The sequence below is a fragment of the Onychostoma macrolepis genome, chromosome 02 (assembly GCF_012432095.1).
Source record: "Onychostoma macrolepis isolate SWU-2019 chromosome 02, ASM1243209v1, whole genome shotgun sequence".
NCBI lineage: Eukaryota > Metazoa > Chordata > Actinopteri > Cypriniformes > Cyprinidae > Onychostoma > Onychostoma macrolepis.
This window is the reverse complement of record NC_081156.1, coordinates 28,889,621-28,907,027: the sequence shown is the minus strand read 5'-3', so window position 1 is coordinate 28,907,027 and position 17,407 is coordinate 28,889,621. Positions and strand designations below refer to the sequence as shown.

The following is a 17,407-nucleotide window of genomic DNA, read 5'->3' as shown; positions in this document are numbered from 1 at the left end:
TTCATTTGAAGATATGAAATAGCTAATGATTAATTGTTTTATTTTAATGGTCTCCATTGATTTACTTGACAATTAAAGCCGCACAAAAATAGTTAAGTGCTTTAGGAGGTATGTAAAACAAAGAAGTGTTTTCCTCAGACAGTAGAACGATAAAACATTCAAATTTCATTGGTGATTCATAGGGGGTGTGGTTATATTTGAATCCTGTGCTCTGATTGGCCAGCCGAGTCTCGACCACGCGTCAACACGCCCCCTTTGTCCGGGTTTGTGTAAAGTTTTTTTCTCCGCACCGCTTCGATGTGATCAAACGAATAAATTAAACGGAAACGGTTTTAATTAATCGGTTCTTACAATATGATTGGATTGAATCGATTTGTGTTATCGATCCTGTTGTAAGAGAGTGAACCGAGAGAAGGATCGGCGGAGGAGTTGAGTGAGTATGACTGAAGTTTGGCCCGTAACGGCCGTTAAGACAGACCTGCATGCGCTAACAACAAAATATCAACTTAAAAGCCAAAATTGAAACTGCATTTACCATATTATGATTTTGTTAAAATAGAACGTGCGTTGTTTTTTTATTTAATTTAAAAGTAGGTTATCTTATGTGCCCTCAAGTGATAATATGGTTAAACATTTACATTATTCTACCAGTAATATATTAATGTATGTGCTTTTCCTCTGGTTTTGTTCAGGTTTGTACAGAAGTCAGTGTCATATTTAAGGTTAGTGTTTTATGCGATTTTATACATTAAGTATGGATTATACAGTATAAATACTTCTCTGTCTTAATCCTGGTCTTTTTTTTATTGTTTGCTTTGGGAGTGAGACATGGGTGAGTCTTTATACAGCTTTAGAAACGAGGGCTGACACTGTGACATTGGCGTGTTTTTGCTGTTGCTTTTCCTGAATTCTAGGTTTTACATTGGCATACAGTACAGTTTTTATTTATTGTTTGCCTTTAAACTTTCTTTATTCAGACAATATTCTTATTCACAATGCTCTTTGACTAACATACCTATCCTCCTGGCACAATATACTGGAAAACTCTGCGCCGATTTTGGCAAATGTTTATTAGTAACTGCTTACAAGACACACTGTGTGTGTGTGTGTGTGTGTGTGTGTGTGTGTACAGGTTTATATATCCTGGTGGTGACTTAAATCTGAATACACACAGACTCGTGGGGTCCCCATGGGTACAAAAACTTATAAATCATACAGAATAAGTTTTTTGAGAAAATAAAAATGCAGAAAGTTTCCTGTAAGGTGTAGGGTTGGTGTAGGGCCATAGAAAATACGGTACAGTATAGTACAATGGTTTGTACAGTATAAAACCATTACGCCTATGGAGAGTCCCTACAAGGATAGCTGACCAGATGTGTGTGTGTGTGTGTGTGTAAAGGGGTCTTTAAATGGTGAGCACCTCAGTAACAGCTGTCAAGTGACTGTCGTGCATTGTGCTGACTGAAGTGATTATCACTTCCTGTGTGTCATGGAAGGCAGCTTGTGTCTGTCGTCTTGCTAGGCTAGCCTCTATTCATGTCTCATCTTGCCTAGCTAACCTGCCTCTGAGGTACTCCAAGAACCACACTGTTGTTTTTCTGTTAGAATTATGACACACAAACCAGTTTTGTAACTGACTCTGTGTTTTGAAGTGCTGTTTGTTCTTTGGAATGAAGAATGAGAGTACAATGAATTTGAAGGTCTTTGGCATAAATGTTACATGTTTTAGCTGACAGTTTTTCTGCACTGTTGGTTGAGACTGAGTGTGGTTTACTTTTTGGTGTCAAGAAAAAATTGACTTTTTGTTTAATGTCTTTTAATGAGGAAAGAAATACACAAGAACTGTAGTTTAAAACTATAAAAGTAGATAAATATGTTGATTAGATACATAGAAACAATATATTTTACATTTATTGCAAAATATGCATATATGTATTTAAGTAGTTTGAAAACATAGGGGGACTGACTTTTACATCGTTCGCAGTGCTTGTTTCTCTGATTGATGGTGGGTTTTTTTGTTTGTTAGTTTTTTGCAGAATTATGGTAATGTAGTTTCTCATGATTCCCACTGTTTAACACAATTGTTTTAAAAATGAGCTTCAACAAAAACATATACCATTGACTAACAACCTCACAGCTGACTGTAGGTCTGTCTTTAATTATTTATAAGTTACCAATAAAAACATAATAAACATTTATAGGAATTATGCTTCCAGAACCTGACTGGTGCACTCTATAAAGTCTTGCCTGACTTTTTTTCTCATTTAACATCGTTTCTTCAAAAATGTCACATAATGTAATTGTGCATTGAAATAATGCAATCCCTTTTTCATGTTGATTAATACACAAGTTGGCATGAATTTAAAAAAATCACCTAAAAAAATCTTCTTTTTTTTTTTTTTTTTTGTGAATAATATATATGTGTGTGTGTGTGTGTTTCTGCGAACTCTATGGTTCCTTAAGCTGATTATCTTATTTCTGGATTAGTTTGGCAATGACAAATCAGCTTTCCAAATGTCACAGAGGCGTAATATGTTTGAAAGTGACCAACAGTTACCATTAGAGTTGAAAATTGTCTCTTCTTTTTCCTGCTGTGATTCTTTTTACATCTGTGGGGCTTTGTAAGAGAAGGGTGAACAAAACCCTTCTCTTGCCACAAACCTTAATGCGTTTTCTTTGGTACCGTCCTGCTTGCATGGCAGATAATCAACTCTGTTCATGGGCCAGTCGCTCTTGCTTTCTCTCTTGTTGGGCCCCTTGATTTAGCTTTCAAATACACAGAGCTGACACACACTCTTAATATCTGCCTCCACTGCATGTGTCCACCGCTTAGTGGGTGTTGCCATGGCATTACGCACAGAATGAGGCTTCACACTCGGCATCTTGTGTTCTTTTCACAGAGAGCTCCGGAAGAGCATCCTGGACAAAACACACACACAAACACTCACTTCCCAGACCTATGTGGTGAATATTAGTCTGGATAAGCTCATCTGTAGCACACTGGACTCCACCACTGCAAAACATCAGAGAGACTTTGGACGTGTTTCCAATTTATTCAAACTTTTTTTCTGGGATTCAGTTCACTATTCTTCCCTGTTGGATTACTTTCTGGACTTGACTCGGATCAGTACTTCATAATGCTCTTCAATGGCTGCGAGCAGTGCAGTGGTTAGCATGCAGAATGAGAACCGGACCTTTGTCCACTACAGGTAGGCATGCAACACTTGAATTACGTTTTCTTTTCAGCTGTAATGCACCCTTTAAAATATTTAGAGCTAGTCCAGTATTAACTCATTCTTAAAGACAAACCAAAATTGTATTCACATACCACGTAATCATAGCTTTTATTTAGCACTGTATTAAATTAACAGACCATAAATGTGTCCTTTGTCTCTTTTGATTTAATACCTAAAATTTATTTTAAGGATACAAACTTTTCAATAAATCATTGCTAATTGCTTGTCATCATCTTATGCATTTCCCTTTGTCTAAAAAAAAAATTTTTGTTGGGGAAGGTGTTTTCCAAGGTAGTATTTGTGTGTGTGTGTGTGTGTGTGAGAGAAATCAGGTGTGCCCCAGTTTACCCAATATTTAATAACACTGTGAATCATTTATGACGATTGCCCATATTCTGTTCTGCAGTCCATGAGTTGAGTTAGTTTTTTATCTTTTAGTCAGTCCTCTGCAAACATCCGTCACTCAGACATTGTTAGCAATGCATATATAGTAATATTTACATTTATGCATTTAGCAGATGCTTGTAACAGCTTGCATTGCATTCAGGGTATCTATTTTATCATTACTTGATTTGCTTGGGAACCCATGACCCTGGCTTTGTTAGTGCATTGCTGTACTGTTGAATGTACAAAGTAGATTTTAACCATAATCATACTAATTTGCATTAATTTCCCAAGACCAGTTTGTCATGAGAAACAAACTACAATCACTGTTTCTGAGTTTCTTTTATGTAAATCGATTCCATTTTTTTTAATATTCTAGATGAAAGCTCTCTGAATCGTGTAGTGTATTGATCAGTCACATGATGAAATGAGTTTCATGTCATCAGAAGCAAACGCAGCAGGTCTAATCTCTGTAGTGCCCCTCTCTGTGTGCGCACTAATCACACACGACAGTGGAAAGCAGAAACACAATCAGATTAGCTGTTCAAGTGCTGAGCACGACAGTTTTTGCCAAAGCCATCTTCAACCCCTGCCCTCAAAGACATCCGATGTGACGTTATATGATAGACAACTGCTGTGTAGAATATTCTTTTAAAAATCATTTGAGTTTGTAGTGGTGTAATTCCTGGTGAAGAATTGGGTTGATTGTAAGCCTCATCGTGATGTATGTGTTTGGGACGGTTGGTTTTAGAGATTACGGCCCCATCGGAGGACTTTTTAAGGAGTCAGCGAAGCCCTTTAGATGCCTTTCACATGTCCAGTTTTCTTTGATTGTGTGAGGCGTGAAGGCACCAGGTAGGGCCTCTACAAACTCTGACGGACTGGTTATTATGTGTAGGGGTTAATCTATTATGGAAAACTGGTAAAAATATTTGTAAGGCCTGATTGATTTGCCACATATTATGCAGTGTTGGATTGATTGGTAATGAATTTGTGTTGGGTCCTTTTTCCATTTAGCTTTATTGTTTAATTAATTTGTAAGGAGTTTTAAGGGCTTTACATTGGGCAGTATTCGTTTACTAATGTGATAATAATCCACACAGCTAATGTGTGACACATTGTTGAATATACCCTAACATAGAATGAAATAATCCCTGAAATTGTGTGCCAAAAAACTTTATTCCTTGGAATGATATCCTATAAGCCCCCCAAAATTAAGACTTTTTAACCAAATTTTTGTGTGGTTTACACACAAAGTTTTTTAAAAAGTTTGTCAAACTGCCACTTTTTTAACTTTCCCAGCACAAACAAATCGGTGGTCTGTTATGGCAGCACCTTACTGTCATTGAATTTTCCCCGTGTTTGACTATGAGTTAGATCCATAAAATTTAATCCATTAAAGATCAGATTTTGTTGGTTTTTGTAATGAAGACATCCTGCCTTCTCGATTTATTCCTACTAATGTTAATGCAGAGACCATGAAACTACAGCTCAACCATTCATGAAATAGTTTTTGCTGCCCCCTGCAGGATGGAGGCATCCTGTTTGGACCTGGCTCTGGAGGGGGAGCGTCTCTGTAAGGTGGGGGATTACAGCGCCGGCGTTTCTTTCTTCGAGGCCGCCATGCAGGTTGGCACAGAAGACCTGCAGGTTCTGAGTGCCATCTACAGTCAGCTGGGCAATGCATACTTCCACTTGCATGACTACAGCAAAGCTCTGGAGTTCCACCACCATGATCTTACGCTAACTAGGTATACTTACACAACTTTACAGCAAATGTAGCTTCCCCAACTGTTCAACAGTTTGGGCTCAGTAAAGTTCCAATAAATGCTGTTCTTTTGAACTTTTCTATTCATCAAATAATCCTGGGTTTAAAAAATCAGTTTTAGGTAGTACAAGAGTTTTCAACATTGATAAGAAATCAGCATATTAGAATGATTTCTGAAGGATCATGTGACATTGAAAACTGGAGTAATGGCTGCTGAAGATTCAGCTTTACGTAACAGGAATAAATGACATTTTAAATATATTACAATAGGAAATACTTATTTTAAATGATAATAATGTTTCTCAATGTTCTCAATCATAAATATGCAGCCTTGGTGAGCATAAGAAAGCAGCAACAACAACAAAATGTTGAACGGTAGTGCAAATTCCAGGTGTTTAATGCTCTTTAGGATTGTATAATATTTGTATTGAATGTTAATGACAGCACTAATTTATTCTCTCAGGACCACCGGGGATCGGCTTGGTGAGGCCAAAGCCAGCGGTAACCTGGGGAACACATTGAAGGTTTTGGGACGCTTTGATGAAGCGCTGGTCTGCTGCCAGAGACATTTAGATATTGCCAGGAACTGGGGGACAAGGTGAGTGATTTGTTTAATGTAAAAAATAGACATTACCATAATGGACCACATTTCATTCAAGACTTACACATGGATATTTATTAAAAGGTGAAGAACCACCATCATGCCTTACTTGCCAGACAAAAATGACTGTGAAGCATATTTTATTAGATTGTACTGTTTTTAGTGTAAATAGACAACGGTTTTATTCAGAGGTATGTTTAACTGATTTATTTAAAAATGTATCACCTGAATGTATTTTTGTCTAGCATAGATTTGAAACGTCTTTTTATAACTTTTTGTTAATCGTATACCTGGTGAAATTTATTCTGAGATCGCCATGAAAATAGCCTTGATGCTGGCATGCATTAAAAAGTGAATAAATAAATAATGTAACATTATGTTTACATTTATTTATTTTTATCTTTATTCACTGAAGGTTTTATACAGAGCCAATTGCAAATGAAAAGTTCTACAGCATTAGCGATTCATTCTGATGAGGCGATCATATATTAGTGCTGCATTAGAAAGCTCTGGCATTGACTGGAAAAATGAGCTTGCAAACTGACAAACAAATCAAACAGATAACAGTCTGTAAATGAATAGATCATGCAGACTGGGTCTGATGAATGCTGTAATTGTATAAAACTTCTTGTAAATGTGACTTCATTATTGCTGAATATTTCAATCATATTTGTGTGAATCTGATGAATAAATCAGCAGGTCTTTATTTACCCTAAAATCAAAGTTGTGAATTGTTAAAGAGAAATAGATTTTTGTGAGCTTGATTTAAAAATAAAAAAAAGTCAGCACAACTGTGATTTAAAAAAACAAAACATATGCAAATACCTTCTTTGTTTTTTTATTTTGTGGTGCAAGCTTCCATAAGATGCACATGCTTAATATTATTTTATTTTATTTTTCTTTCAATTTATTTAATTTGCTTTCTTCCTAAAGGTGGGGCAGGCCAGAGCACTTTATAATTTTGGAAATGTGTACCATGCCAAAGGGAAGAGCATCTGCTGGAGCGGAGCAGAACCTGGAGACTTTCCTGAGGAGGTCACGACAGCACTTAGAAAAGCAGCGGAGTACTACGAGTGAGTACCACCAACACTGCATGAATGAACACTTTTTGTGTGTGTGTGTATGGTACAAAGTTTTTACATCCTCCTCCTTTTCTCCAATTGCTCAGAGCAAACCTGTGTATCGTGAAGGAGCTCAGAGACAGAGCAGCACAGGGCAGAACTTATGGAAACCTGGGCAACACATACTACCTGCTGGGAAACTTCAGGGATGCAGTGGCCTCTCATGAACAGGTGAGTGATCTGTGTCTTCATTTGATTATGGAAATTCTAATAACAATGTAAAGGCCCGTCCACACCAAGGACGATAACTATAAAGATAACAATATAGATACAGTTCTCAATATTAATGAATAGCAGCGTCCACACCACAGCTATAACGATAAAGGCACAGGGAAAGATATCGTTGGAATCACTGTCAGAACATTTTTTTTTTCCAGCTGATGAACGATAAAAACATTGATACCCAATCAGAGACAATTCTGCTATAACGATCTTGAGAATTTAATGCGGCAGACGAGCGTGCGCTTAGAATAAACAGACGATATCGTCCACTGGTGTGGACGCTAATATTATGATTACAGTTATCATTATAGTTATCGTTCTTGGTGTGAACGGGCCTTATCGCTGTGCAAAAAAACACTCACTGCACTGTGCGTGAACCATTTGTCTTCCAGCGTTTGCTTATCGCTAAAGAGTTTGGTGACCGCTCTGCAGAAAGGAGAGCCTACTGCAACCTGGGAAACGCTTGTATATTCCTTGGGGAGTTTGAGAGGGCTGCAGAACATTATAGGTGAGTGTAACCATAATATCTTTAAAAAAAAAAAATAAATAAAAAAAAAAAAAGATTTATTTATATATTTTTCTGAAAGCGTGCATTACAGGCCTGTTGGGATTAGGGTTGGGTACCGAGACCCGGTACCAATATGGCACCGGTACCTAAGTAACCGGTATGTACTAGAACCGAATCAGAACAGAGATTTTGGTGCCTCATTTCGGTGCCATGCCTGAGCGATCGATTAAAATATTTTTCCTTTGTTTCTCGAAGCGAACGTAAGAAGCATCATCACCGGCACCGCACGTGAAAATAATTTCCGAATGAGAAAATGCACGTGAACTCACGTCGGAAAGCTCAAATAATACTAGTCGAACAAATCTTTGTAGTAGTAACGCAAGTGTGCTGTTTTCACATTCCTACTTAAAAGCACAACTCAGGAAATGAGAGCATCCGAGGAGCGCGTGAATGCAGAAATTACACTCGCTCTGACGGCAGCAGGTAGCGTTCCATTAACTAGCTAAGCTAAACATGCTTAAATTAGGGCTGGGCGATATGAGCAAAAATTCATATCTCGGTATCTTGGCTGATGTGTTGTATATGGTATATCTCGGTATTTTGTATTTGGATTAAACAAATAAAGTGAATGTAAGCATGTAGGCATATATTATATGCAAAAAGGGTTAAAATCACATTACATTCTAACATTGTAACATTTCAATCTAAAAACAAAAATAATGCTTTTAAAGCAGAAGTTAAATTTACTAAACTAAAAATGAAAATAAAGCACAGACTGAGTAGAAATGGCTGTTTTGATTACCCCATTACTTTACAGTTAGTGCTATCATACAAATACACTTACTTGTAGGTTTAAAATTCTGCATATATCACATTTATTGTCCAACTACAAATATTTCAGCAAAATGTATATTTTAGTCAGAGTTATAGCGCTCCGTCTGTTTGGCGCGCGGCGGCGCTCGTTCTAAATGAAGTCTGTGAAGTTTAGCGGAGAATCTCAAAGCAGAAGCTCACGCACTTCTGACAGCAAAATGGAAATATTTCCATGGCTTTCTAACATTTACAGATGGAGAATATGTAAGTTCACATTACCTGTGAAATGTAAGTATGCATTAAGGGAAAACAGCACGTCTCAAACACATTAAACAGCACGTCTCTGTCAGAGCCGCTTTAAACTGAAACTATAAACTATAGGCTAGTATATCTTACGAGTTTTTTTTTTTAAAGCCCTTCATATAAAGCTTGTCACGTTTAGAACAAATTGTATTATGCACTTTCTCTGCAGCAGTTCAGTCTGTGTCCTCCCTAGATATCTTTTCAGCTGCGCTCGTATCAAGCTTGTAAAGAATATATCGATATATCATAGTAACTCAATACACCGCCCAGCCCTAGCTTAAATTAAAATGCCTAAAACTAAAATGATCTTGTATTCACGTTTTTAAACCTGTTGTCCAACAAAAGAGAACATTATAACCTTTTTAGTCCACAGCAGTTAAATGCTTCCTTTTGTGATCTGATGTAGCTTCTTGTCACAGAACGAGGCAGAAAATATGTTCCATAGGCTACTAATGCATCGATTAGCAATGGATTATAAATATACTTAATTATTATGAAAATACCAACGATGGCTTGAATAACACAGATAAACTATATATTGTTGTAGTCGAGTGTTTAATGTATTTGTTTTATCATTCAAAACGTTTATATCTTCTGTTTACTCAGTTACAGCAATAGCAATGCCTTTGTCCATATTGGGGATTTCCTGGAGCTTCATGAATTGCATAAATAAAGTGTGTTTATATATACATATACCTGTATATATATAACAAGTATCGGTTCAGGCACCGTTTAGGCACCGGCACCGTTTTAAAAGTATCGATTTGGCACCGGTATCGAAAAAAACCCAAACGATACCCAACCCTAGTTGGGATGGGGTTTGATATGGATTTTGTTCCAGAGTTTCTGTGGGTTCTTAAAATCTTAATTTTAAGTTCAATCAAATTTAAGGCCAAAACAATTGTAAATGTTATAACAAAGATTTATTTAATATACATAATTGACATTACCATAATGGAACATTGCATTCATTCATTTAGTCGTATTCATCGACCCTTTTATTCAGAGACACTTGCAGTTATATTAGTGCTGCATTAGAAATTTAAGGCTATAAAAATCTGTGAACGTTATAACAAAAGTCTTAATTATCTGTTTTTTCTTAAATCCTAAATTTAGGATGGAGAACAGGAATTGCGATACATTCTGATATTATATTTAAACTTAAGGCTGGCTATGATATTTTATCATGATATTTTATTTCAATAAAAGTGAGTGCTGCATAGTCAATGTCAAAATATGGTGCTGTTACACATTCCACAGTCTCACGGTTTCAGAGCAATTTACAATCAGTGAATACTACACTTTTTCTGGCAGGCAGTGGCTTCTGATCTACTGCTACTGAATTACCACTTTATTATTTTTATTTTGTAGATGGTTGTAAGTGCATATTTTATCACCATCATCTTTTCGAATTAACAGCTGGATAATAGTAAAGCAAACATATTTCAAAATAAGAGTCCTTGTTAATTTTGGCCTAATTTAATTCAACATAAACCTCTTTTAGCTTCTCTATGGGCCACCCTGTAACAGGAAGGAACGACTAGGTACATCATTTGATTTTCAAAAACTCTGGCTGAGCTCTGACAGTGATTGTGTTCTGAGTGCAGGAAAGCTCTACAGTTGGCGCGGCAGCTGAAGGATCTGGCGGTGGAGGCTCAGGCCTGCTATAGTCTGGGTAACACATACACACTGCTGCAGGACTATGAGAGAGCTATCGACTACCATCTCAAACATCTCATCATCGCTCAGGACCTCAATGACAGGTGCTCTCACACACTAGGAATCATGTTTTGGTTGTGGCCAACTGATATCTAAAGAACAGGGTGGCAAGCGGTCAAATAAATTCATATATACTGTATAAATATTCCCAATGTTCCCTGCTTAACAAAAACAGTTATAAAGCATAATAATAATTTGCATACTCATTATGGAAGGTATGTTTTCTGTAGGATCGGTGAGGGCAGGGCCTGCTGGAGTTTGGGAAACGCACATACAGCACTAGGGAATCATGACCAGGCCATGCACTTTGCAGAAAAGCACTTAGAAATCGCAAAAGAGGTTTGTGCAATTATAGACCCATCAGTAGGTGCATATCTGGAAGTACCTTTGATAATTGTTTTAAAGGAAACCTGTCTTGCTCTAAACTGCAGCAGGGCTATATGCATTTTGAATAAATAAATAAATTATTATTGTACCTTAGGATGTATTTGAATTAAATGCCCGAATTGTCTTGTGTACAGACTGGTGATCGTAGCGGGGAACTCACAGCTCGCATGAACGTCTCAGATCTCCAGATGGTCCTCGGCCTCAGTTACAGCACAAACAATTCAGTACTTTCTGAGAACAAAGAGATCGACTACAACCTGCACGGTACACAAATACAGCACTAGGTCTCCCTTCAGCCATAGTATCCCAAGTTTCTCTGTATGATTTATCAATGGATTAAAGTGAGGGACCGCTGCAATTAAGGTTTTAACTTGATTGACTTGGTTTGTTGTTTTTTCAGGAGCAAGACCCAGGATGAGCCGACGGCACAGTATGGAGAACCTAGAGCTGATGAAACTCACACCTGATAAGATCAACGCAAATGTATTTATATGATTCATAACTCTATTTATAGTCATCAGTTCATAAGATAATGAAGCATAAATCTGTTTTTCAATCTCAGCATCAGGGATTCATAGTAATTTAATGTCTGTCCTGCAGGGTCAGAAGTGGACCAGTGACATCCTCTTCAAGCAGTCCAAACCCTCACTGGCCAAGTCATCCTCAAAGCTCTCCTTTGTCAATCGTTTCCGAGGAAAGAAGCACAAACTGCAGAGCAGCTCCAGTAAAATCCTGCAGGACACCAGCAACACACAGGAAGCTCCTCAGAACAAAGTACTAAAACCACATGCAAACATGTTTACTAAAAGCCATAGAATACCAAGTCAAAAAGACTATATTTATTAGTTGAGATTCCTGATCTGAGAAGGATTCACGAGTCCATATTATTCTAAAGAAAAATATGTTTTTGTAGTCTTTCATCAAAATGTAATAACTTGCTTCACTTCTGAAATGTCTTCCCCTTTAAAGTCTGAACAGTTTATAAATTTAAAATACTGGTTGCAAAATTGTGTATGCGTTCTCAGTTCTTCAGAGGGCATTAGTTTTAACCTTTGACCTCTTTGCTCCCAGAATGGGAGTACTGACATGTTAGGAGACGAGGGTTTCTTTGACTTGCTGAGTCGATTCCAGAGCAACAGGATGGATGACCAGCGTTGTGCCATACAGGATGGGAGGAGCCACCTGTCTGTCAATTCTAGCTCCGCCTCCCCACCCACCACCCCACCCAGAACCATCAGGAAATGTTAGTCTTATTTCATGTTGGTTCATTGAATTTGTCTTTGAATATTCAAACAAGTAGCATTTAAAATGACGGAAATATCATACAAGTAGCTGAACCTGTGTCTATCTATCCAGCATTCTCAGAGTCGGCTGCATCTCCAGGTCAGGAGCCGTTCCTCAGACTGTTGGCCAACGCTCAGGGCAGGAGGCTGGATGAGCAGAGGGCAGGAACAGGAAACAGTCTGCCCGGTCTGCGCACCCTATCCGAACACAGCAGCACTAACAGCAGACAGATGATCCTCAGCCAGGTCATGGCCAGCACAGACGCCACCGAACCTGACGACCAGTTCTTTGACATGCTCGTCAAGTGTCAGGTGAGACCTGAATGTGTTTGAATTAAGCGGAGTAGAAAACAAGTGCAAAATAGCAGCTATAGGAAAAGAATTGCATTCATTTAAAGCCATTCATCTCGTTTTTCTGTCTCTCTAAGGGGTCTCGTCTGGATGATCAGAGGTGCGCCCCTCCTCCGCCATCCTCCCGTGGCCCCACCGTCCCGGATGAAGACTTCTTCAGCCTCATCATGCGCTCACGAGCAGAGAGTCACGCTGCCCTCCTGCCGCTGAACAAACACTTCTCTGAACATATTCAGAAATTAGCTCTTTTTCATGCACACGAGTGTTACAAACCTCACGCTGGTAATACAAACATAGTGATGGTCGAGTAACATGCCATCAGTATGAACTGTCCTGTCTGCTACATGATTATGATGGCATTTTGTGTACAGCTGTACTGAGCAACTCTGGGGAAAATGTCTTTGTAAATAACACACATTAATTTTTTACTGGATTTAAGCTCTTTGTACATTTGCATTTGTAAGGATTTCAAAGGTTGTTTTAGTTTAGGATGTATTGTTTTGAATATTATCACGCCAATGACTCACAAAAATGTATCTTTCGATACAAAACTGCAGGTTTATTTGTATTTATTTAAATAGCATTACTACCACTAGTTACCTTCCAGTTAGTATATATAGTTGTGACAAAAATCTCTCTAGTTTTTTAATGTCACATTTAGATTATAAAAAAGTGGTTATACTATGTCAAAGTGGTTGATACAGTAACATTTACAACAGAACCATGTAGAAATAAAACCTGTACAGAAATATTTATCATTCACCTTGTTCAGTGTTCTTATCGGACAAGGACTTATCTGTTGTTTGAATCTCATTTTTACAGGCAAGCAGAGCATTTGAATGTTCTTTAATTCCAACAGTAACTAAAATACTATTCTTCAAAAGTATGGTAGGGCGAGCTCTCCAGTGCATTGGTCTTTTGTAGTTTACATCATTTCCCAAATCATGTAAAATACAATGTAGAATCATCGAGCAAAAAAAGGTTAAGATTCAGGTAAAGGCAGATGATTTAAAAGGTCGGGATCTTCTTCCAGAAGAATGGAGATGAACATTTCTTTCACAGTGTCACTACCTTTACGCACTATGCTGCAGATCTTCCTCATGCTGGCTTCACTGGTTGAATTAGGATGTGTGATTTCAGAATATAATTCTTCATGAATGATTTGCTTCTGCAGCAGTTTGTCTGCGATGTTATTCACATTCTCAACACTTTTAATAAGAGCACACCAGTTTCTATCAAAAAACTGAACTTTATCAAAGTTGACAGTCAATCGTGGTGTATTTTGGTTTTGTCCAGATTGAAACAAAGTCTCAGTCCTGTTTGGATGCATGTTGATTAATTTTTTCCAAATCGTTGCAGTCCAAACTGATTTCTGATCATCCACTCGGCTGAGAGACATATTGATGTCATCGACCACAGGATGTTTGACCTGAAAGAAGTTTGGCTCAATGTCTCCTCTTAATTTGATTGCTTTGGGTTGGACAGAAGCGCCAGGAACCTCAAGACTGTGTTGTTTCTTCATCTGCAGTGGGGTTTCAGGTCTTGAAAGAATGATTTGATGACACGATTTTTTCTTTGTTTTAATTTTTTCTTCAAAAACAGAATCTATTGGTAAAAAATACACATGGAGAATGATGGGGTTCTTGTGTGTCATGAAGATCAGTAGATCACAGTGAACTTTTACTGCTATCCCTAGTTTGATAAGCACTGGTGTTGCAGGAGAAAAGGATGGTTGGACTATTTTAGCGTGATAACGGGTCAACTCTACAGATTGAAAATATATTCCTTCATCTCTTGTGCTGAGGAGCTTCACAGCCTCTCTGAGAGAGGGGTCTGACTCTGCTAAACAGGCGTAATGAGGCAGATGAGCCTCCTCCAGTTTCCCTGAGATCACTGTCACATCAATCACAGGACCAATTCGCTCATACTTAAGTCTCTCCAGCTCTTCTCTGAGGAAACGTCCATCCACTGCACGGTACTGGAGAGTGACGTCACCAGCACAGACCCATCGCATTCTGGTCCTGCTGCACTCGAATCGACCCGCCGGGGTGCTGATCCTGAACTCTGACCCTCCTTCATCTGTACAGACTGATGGCTCCACCTGAACCCACTGATCAGAGTCAACAATGTGAACACAAGACTGACACACTGGGAGCGGCTGAAGATTCAGTCCAGACGGTTCAGAGATGTTCAGCCTAGAACAGAGATGATAATGACAAATGAGATGAGAAATGTATGAGAAACGTATACGTTGATAAGATATCATCACTTTTACAGCTAAACATTTAAGTTTTTATTTTATTACACTTTTACACACACATATATATATATATATATATATATATATATATATATGCATCTGTAGATTTCAATAATCTTTAAAGGGCATTTTCTCAAAATGAGACGGATATCTCCACTTCAGTAGCACTTACACCAAACTTTATAGTTTTATTCATGTCTGTATTCTGACGGTTTTTACAGAGGGGTTTGTTAATATAGCATTCAAATTTATAACATTTTATTCCTTTTTCTGACCCGTCACAGTATTTTCTGATTTTTGGAGTAAAAAAAGAAACAAATCCCCTCTTAAAAACCCCTAACTCTAATATGTCAATGAAATGAAACAATGAAGTTTGAAACAGGCTTTATACAATGTTCAGATTTTTGTTTGAGAAATGTAATGCAAATTCATGTTTAATTACACAATGTCTTTGTGTAATTAAATAAACATATTTAAACAATTTAGAAAACAGTTGTCCTAATGCACTCAGTTGGGGAAAGTACGGTGACGTCTGTTAAAATGTTTACCCTATTCACCTGACGTGAATGTCTTTTAATGTGAATAACATTTTTGGTGCATGTTTAGCCTAAAACTATAACATAAAATAACATATAACATAATCTTACCCTTTTATCTTTTTCAAACCCTTTGGTTTGAAGTGAATCTCCACTTTCTCGTTACAGCTGTGACTCCAGTCCTGTTCTTTGCACTGATCAGTGAGTTTACTGCACTTCCTCCTTCAGAAAGAAGGTGGAAACAAAACACATAAAAGCACCAGAGACTCTAAGAGAAGGCCATCTTGTCACCCGTCACGATATGAAAAGCAAACCATGTTTTTGTGGTTATGATGATTGTATTTCAAAGTCATAAACTGGAGAGCAGTAGCTCAACTAATAAATATCTGGTGGTGTTTGAAATATTTAATCTAAAACATGAGGAAAATTCTGGATTATTTTACAAACTAATTTAAAAACCAAACAACATTTAATTGACTAAACACCCACTTGACAAACTAACATTTCTGAAGTTTTGCAGATTTTGTGTTCCATATTTTCTATCCATCTTGTGTAAGTAACTCATTTGTTTTGTGGTCTTAACCTATTTCAAAAACAAGCTTCTTAAACAATGTATCTTGAGAGAGGGTCAGACTCTGCTAAACAGGCGTAATGAGGCAGATGAGTCTCCTCCAGTTTCCCTGAGATCACTGTCACATCAATCACAGGACCAATTCGCTCACACTGAAGTCTCTCCAGCTCTTCTCTGAGGAAACATCCATCCACTGCACGGTACTGGAGAGTGACGTCACCAGCACAGACCCATCGCATTCTGGTCCTGCTGCACTCGAATCGACCCGCCGGGGTGCTGATCCTGAACTCTGACCCTCCTTCATCTGTCCAGACTGACGGCTCCACCTGAACCCACTGATCAGAGTCAACAATGTGAACACAAGACTGACACACTGGGAGCGGCTGAAGATTCAGTCCAGACAGTTCAGAGATGTTCAGCCTAGAACAGAGATGATAATGACAAATGAGATGATAAATGTATGAGAAACATATACGTTGATAAGATGTCATCACTTTTCCAGCTAAACATTTAAGTTTTTATCTTATTACACTTTTACACACACATATATATATATATATATGCATCTGTAGATTTCAATAATCTTTAAAGGGCATTTTCTCAAAATGAGACGGATATCTCCACTTCAGTAGCACTTACACCAAACTTTATAGTTTTATTCATGTCTGTATTCTGACGGTTTTACAGAGGGTTTGTTAATATAGCATTCAAATTTATAACATTTTATTCCTTTTTCTGACCCTTCACAGTATTTTCTGATTTTTGGAGTAAAAAGAAACAAATCCTCTTAAAACCCCTAACTCTAATATGTCAATGAAATGAAACAATGAAGTTTGAAACAGGCTTTATACAATGTTCAGATTTTTGTTTGAGAAATGTAATGCAAATTCATGTTTAATTACACAATGTCTTTGTGTAATTAAATAAACATATTTAAACAATTTAGAAAACAGTTGTCCTAATGCACTCAGTTGGGGAAAGTATGGTGACGTCTGTTAAAATGTTTACCCTATTCACCTGACGTGAATGTCTTTTAATGTGAATAACATTTTTGGTGCATGTTTAGCCTAAAACATAAAATAACATATAACATAATCTTACCCTTTTATCTTTTTCAAACCCTTTGGTTTGAAGTGAATCTCCACTTTCTCATTACAGCTGTGACTCCAGTCCTGTTCTTTGCACTGATCAGTGAGTTTACTGCACTTCCTCCTTCAGAAAGAAGGTGGAAACAAAACACATAAAAGCACCAGAGACTCTAAGAGAAGGCCATCTTGTCACCCGTCACGATATGAAAAGCAAACCATGTTTTTGTGGTTATGATGATTGTATTTCAAAGTCATA

At 37.6% G+C, this 17,407-nt stretch overlaps 2 protein-coding genes across 2 annotated transcripts in view; one reads left to right on the top strand and one right to left on the bottom strand.

Moving 5' to 3' along the window:
* Nucleotides 1–228: 228 nt before the first annotated feature.
* gpsm2 (G protein signaling modulator 2) lies at nt 229–13,445 on the top strand. The gene is given in 17 exon segments (XM_058764112.1): nt 229–433; nt 693–722; nt 2,901–3,209; nt 5,150–5,371; nt 5,852–5,990; nt 6,923–7,062; nt 7,158–7,281; nt 7,725–7,840; nt 10,564–10,719; nt 10,906–11,014; nt 11,197–11,326; nt 11,463–11,545; nt 11,663–11,836; nt 12,134–12,305; nt 12,419–12,657; nt 12,774–12,871; nt 12,873–13,445. Coding segments are annotated over 15 exon segments (1,998 nt in total). The 5' UTR covers nt 229–433; nt 693–722; nt 2,901–3,147; the 3' UTR covers nt 12,907–13,445.
* LOC131528640 (NACHT, LRR and PYD domains-containing protein 1 homolog) overlaps nt 13,231–17,407 on the bottom strand; it is an 18,221-nt gene continuing 14,044 nt past the window's right edge. The window contains 2 exon segments of the mRNA XM_058757931.1: nt 13,231–14,891; nt 17,165–17,275. Of these exon segments, the coding sequence (XP_058613914.1) occupies nt 13,679–14,891; nt 17,165–17,275 (1,324 nt within the window). The 3' untranslated portion in view covers nt 13,231–13,678.